Source organism: Austrofundulus limnaeus, unplaced genomic scaffold, assembly GCF_001266775.1.
Source record: "Austrofundulus limnaeus strain Quisiro unplaced genomic scaffold, Austrofundulus_limnaeus-1.0 Scaffold55, whole genome shotgun sequence".
Taxonomy (NCBI): Eukaryota; Metazoa; Chordata; class Actinopteri; order Cyprinodontiformes; family Rivulidae; genus Austrofundulus; species Austrofundulus limnaeus.
In genome coordinates, this window is record NW_013952457.1 from 721164 (window position 1) to 726602 (window position 5439).

General features: G+C 36.3%; 1 protein-coding gene across 1 annotated transcript in view; it reads left to right on the forward strand.

Moving 5' to 3' along the window:
- Positions 1-390: 390 nt before the first annotated feature.
- Positions 391-5439, forward strand: part of col7a1 (collagen, type VII, alpha 1) — a gene marked incomplete in the record, with an annotated part of 65431 nt that continues 60382 nt past the window's right edge. Inside the window, 2 exon segments of the mRNA XM_014009010.1 lie at positions 391-791; positions 5003-5075. Of these exon segments, the coding sequence (XP_013864464.1) occupies positions 5012-5075 (64 nt within the window).

Below are 5439 nucleotides of genomic sequence, written 5' to 3' on the forward strand. Positions count from 1 at the left end.
ACTGCCTTAATTTAAAGCATTGTTGTGTATATGTTTCATTAGCTGAGGTGGCTTTTTTGAATCAAGTTGACTTAAAGGTAATCAGTTGTAGATATGCATCTAGTTACTTTCTGAAAGTTTCATTAAAATAATTAATGTAAACCATGAACCATAAACAGTATAAAAAGTTATCAGATGTATTGTTGTGATGAGTGGATCATCCCCATTCAACCAGGAAAAGCTCCCAAAATTTGTGCATTCAAACATTGTTTTAAAAAACAAGTTTTTTTTCACCTTAGAAAATAGACAATAAAAAAACCACTAAAAGCCCCAAATTATTATTACATTCATGACAATAATGAATGMATGTAAACCTCTGACCTCAGCTGTGAAATGCTGTCTTAAACTTGAGCCACTAGGATATAGTTTCAGTCTCTGCTTGCAGTCAGCTGAAAGAAGAGATGAGGACACAAAAAAAAAAACTTCAGAAAGAGAGAGCTTAGGAGGACTCCCCTTCAGGCATCCGAACAAGTCTGAACTGTTCTGCTGCAGCGTGAGCTCTGCTCTTCCCTGCGAAACAAAGCGGCAGCCTCTGGAATCAGAAACAGAGCTGTRGGGATGCAGCAGGAAGAGTTTGGTTCTTCTGTGACTACGGCGTTGCCCTGTTCTTTGTGAAAGTTGTTTGTGTTTGGAACTGGGAGCAGAGCTGAGTGTGGCCGCACGCTGCAGGCACAGCGTGGACTGGATGCTCCACAGGTGGAGAAGTGGACAGCTGCAGTCTGTGGTCCGGAGCACGGAGCAGAGAGTCTGAGGTGAGCTGCAGGTTACACAGCCTCTTTATGCATGCAGACATCATCCACAACCTGCAAACTGCTTTAAAACTTCAAAYGCTTTTAAAGTTGTACCTTTTTCATAATGATTGATCTTCCTTACAAATATTATAATATACTTGGATTATTCTCAGTGTGATCACATTTTAAATTCATGCAAAGAATACAAGCATGCTGACCTCAGCTGAACATATGTATCAATAGAGCATAGACAGTCCCTATATTGCATGTAGGACCCCCCTCCCTCCTCCCCAACACACACACACACACACACACGCTTCCTCTTGTGCTTCAATGTCCTCTCTGTTTCAGTGATCTGTTCTTCATCAGAGTCTTCCCATGACTTTGTTGTGGCTTATCTCCCACAACAATAAAAATCAAAGGGGTTTTACTGTCACTGAACCTTTCCTGTATCAGACTTTTCCTCCCTGCCTCATCCTCGCTCTCCTACCTTTAATTAGCTACAGTCAGACATTGTAAAGGGTTTGGTGCCACTCTGGCAATAAGTGACTCTGGACCGATCCTGAAACGTGTCATGTTTGCAGAACTGCTGCTGCTCACTGTAGGTTTGGTTTTGTCTTTAAAATAAAAAAAAACCTTTATGATTAGGATTTCTAAAAGCACATTTATTGTGTTTGTACTGGTATGTAGCCAAGGTTGTTGCCTTCTGTCCTCTCATGACTCACTCGTGAGAATGATAACCCTTCAAAGAGGAATGTCGTTACTTTGATTCAGTCCATTTGGCTTTTGTTACTAATGATGCAAATCTTGTGAAATTCTTAAATGGGTCAGAGCTTTTTTTATTTTTTGATTTATTGAAGACATTCACAATAATGTGGATAAAATAGGCTTCTGCTTAGTTTGACTGAGTATAGATGATGATCTTTGGTTGAAAAGTCTCGATTAGTCGGGTCTGTTTTCACTAGAAGTGACTTCTGGATACATCAAATTCTGATGTGTGAAAAGACTTTTTCTGTCTGTGTAATTGACTCTGACATCTCACCCTTCTTTGAYTTCACTTGTGTTTCTGAGCTTGTGTCATGCTGGGGGGGCGACTGGCTCTCAGACAACATACCCACCCCCACATCAGGGAATGAACCACAACCCTGTCATCCTGCCTGATCTTTGATTCCAATAAAAAAAGAGACTAGTCTATAAACAGCAACACTGGGTTTTTATCATTAAATTGGGATTTCCTTTCCTTTTAAAGCTGTTTCATTCAGTCAACAATGAGATGCTAAAAAAATTGATCCATTTTAACCAAATAAGATTTATCACATTATACTACAAGCTTAGCCCGAGGCAAGGGAGTGGTGTGTGGTGGAGCTAATTTCAGCCGAGACACGCCATCTGATCCAAACATGCTGAGAAGTGGATGAAAGAACGACTCAACACTGATCAAACACTGCTTCTAAATGAGTATTAATAGATTCAGATAAATTCAACAGGTTGGATTTCTGTTGTAGAGATAATCACTTCCACATTTTGAGATCACTGAATTTTCTGTATTTTGATATCAGTTCAGATCAGAATGTTTTCAAAATAATATGAGCTGTACCTCTGCTTGAAAATTAAGAAACAAATTTACCTGACAGAAGTGAACATCCCAGACACAGTCCTCATTCTTCAGAATCCAGCTCTTTCTGCTGGTCGCAGATAGACTCTTATTTCTACTCCCCCTTCTCCCACCTATTTGAGCTTCAGCCACAATGCAGGGTGGGACCACTTTCATTCAAATTTGTTAACAAGCCACTAATCAAATATAAACCTTTCAGTCCAACAGCGTGGTTTTGAATCAGGTGGTCATGGGGACATGTGAATTCTTCACTGAGGTCTCTGAGAGGCTTTAATTGATTGAACTGGTTTCATTTCTTAGTTGGTGGAAAAGCAGGTGTTCTTCATAGAAAATGATCATTTATAATTTCCAGTTTTAAAACCTCACAGTAAACTTGCATAAATAAACAGTAAGTTGATTTCAGTCTGCTTTCAGTTAATGTTCTGTCAAACTGTCAAATTATAAAATGTTTTGTTCTTTCCCACTGGGATACAGGCACAAATAAACATAAATCTTCATRTTCTATTTAAACTTGAGGTTCATTAGAGGAAGGTCATTACCATTCTGCTGTCAGAAAAGTGATTATATAAAAATACCAACAGAATTCTGTGTCCTCACAGATTTGAGGAAGAAGATTGACATGAATAGTAAGCTGATGTTAATTGTGAATGGATTATACTTAATTGTATTTTACAAGTGACAAAAACTTTCATACTTTTCATCTGGGAAAAAAATACGGTTTTCATTTGAAGCATAAAAAATTTATGAGCATGTTTGGGACAAAAAAAGACTGGAACTTAAGATTTTTGTGGTGTCTGCAATATTTTTAGTAGGAAAACAAACCTTTGCACTAAAAGAACAAAAAGTGCTCCCAGATGACTTTTTATAAGTCTATCTTAGTCTAACTAAAACAATAAACATAAAAGAAGGACTTTTTGTCCTCTGGGAGTTGGCAAATGTTTGGGAAGAAGAAAGAAAAGAATATATAATWTTTTTCACAGCAGGAAAGTAGTCAAAAAGAGCTACTAGTTGTTTATAATGAGACTAAAATCCAGTTTCAGAATTTTTCATTTAATTTTTCATTTACAAAGACAATATTATTACTAACTGTTAGTGAAAATTTGTAAATGTGTGGAAACTCAGTCAGGAATATTGTTTTTTTTTTGTTGTTATTTTGCTTACTGCAAATTTTCTAAAAATCTGTCAGCATGTGTTTATGTCTTCTCACATTTATGAATTTGGACATCAGTTTTAGATTTTAGTCTGGGATCAGTTAACAATTAATCAAAACGTCAAACCATGAAATGTTCTGTTCATTCCCACTGAGTTACAGGCACAAAACAAAAAKGTTTCTCTGCTGTTTTTGTTTTTCTGCCGATCGTTAATTTTTGTTTATTTATTTTTGAGTTATGTGTTCTCAGTACATTAGATTGTGATTTTACTGTAATTGCTATAACAGCACAGATAAGATGGAGTCAGATTAAAATCTGATTKTATTTGTTTTACTGGTTTGTGTCCCAAAAACCTACAAACGAAAAATGTTGTTTTCTAAATCTATCTTTTTTACTTGACAAGATAAGTCATGAAATAATTTCTCTCTGAGATCATCATTACTGTTTAGTGCAASTTTTATGAAAAGTTAAGTCCTGTAGAAGGATCCTTTAAAGAGCTGCAGTATCTATGCTGTAGGGTGTTTGGAGAAACAGAGTTTAATTGTGACCAGATGGAAGAGCTAACAGCTAGTTTGAATGTGACCAGCACCTAAATGAATTGGTGTCACCTTAAAATAACTCCACACTCTAAATTTCTTTGTGGTTTATGCAAACCCATCTTTATAAAACTTTGAGTTTGATCCAAAGTGAGGTTGTTCAAAGAGTCATTTCAACAGATATTATAACTCTACTTCAAAAGATATGAACCATCCACAAAATTGATGCAAAACTTATATCATCTGTGTCTAATTTATGATAAGAAAACCATCTGGAGTAGAAAAGGATAAAAATWGTTCAACATGTCGCAAATGTTAACAAACTCCAAGACTAATGATCAAAAAGAGGAAGAAYAATATTACCAGAGAGTGATGGAGAGCTGTTTCTAAAAATATATRTACCTCAACCTATAGTAACTTTGAGACTGGATCAACAATTGTTTGAGAGTGTGACATAAAGCCCGGAGCTGAAACAGACTGATATAACATGAAACAATTCATCACATCGTCAGACAGGCTTGTAAAACAAAAAATGTAGTTGAAGGTAAGAAGTCTGACAGGCGGGATATCAAAGATGCTGCATGGTGAGAAGCAAGCACAGGCAGGAAAAATAACTACAACTGTAGRAAAACACAAGACTGGATGACAAATAGCCGGATTTGGATTTTTCAACAGATGCTGCAGAATAAATCACTAWTGAAGTACAGCTGCACAGGAAATCACCACGATCAGATGAACAGCACCATGAGCAGTTTCAACCAGGATGATTAGAGAGTCGATGAAGGAGCAAAACCATTTGATCCAGTTAGTTACAGCAATGAAACTAAAAATAAAACTGACCTGAAGGACAAACGAGATTTGTTAGAGCTGCGGCAACAAAGACTGAAGAAATATGAACATTACAATTTATAATTGTACTTTTTTTTGTAGGTTGTGAAGATGTGGAGGTGGATGTTAACTGTTTTGTCCCTGCTGTCTTTCATGAAACATACTGAAGCTCAGGGTAAGATCCACATTTTTATTGTTCCTCCAAGAGGAGATAAAACAGTTACTATACAGTCTCATGCAGCACTCACAAAATTATTAATTAGGAAAAAAATGTGTAGTTTAGTTCTCTTGTTTTTCTTCTGAGAACAGATACAAAGGTTTGAATCAAGAACCAGTCACTATATTCACCTTCATACGTATTTTGCTTTCTTTCAACAGTCTTGTGAATCATTAGCTGCCACTGACTTTATTTTTAGACTGGATATTATTTGCATTTTATACTTACCAAACACCTTTAATCTTATCCAGTTAATAATAAGAACTATGAAATACTACTACTACTACTACTACTACTACTACTACTACTACTACTACTACTA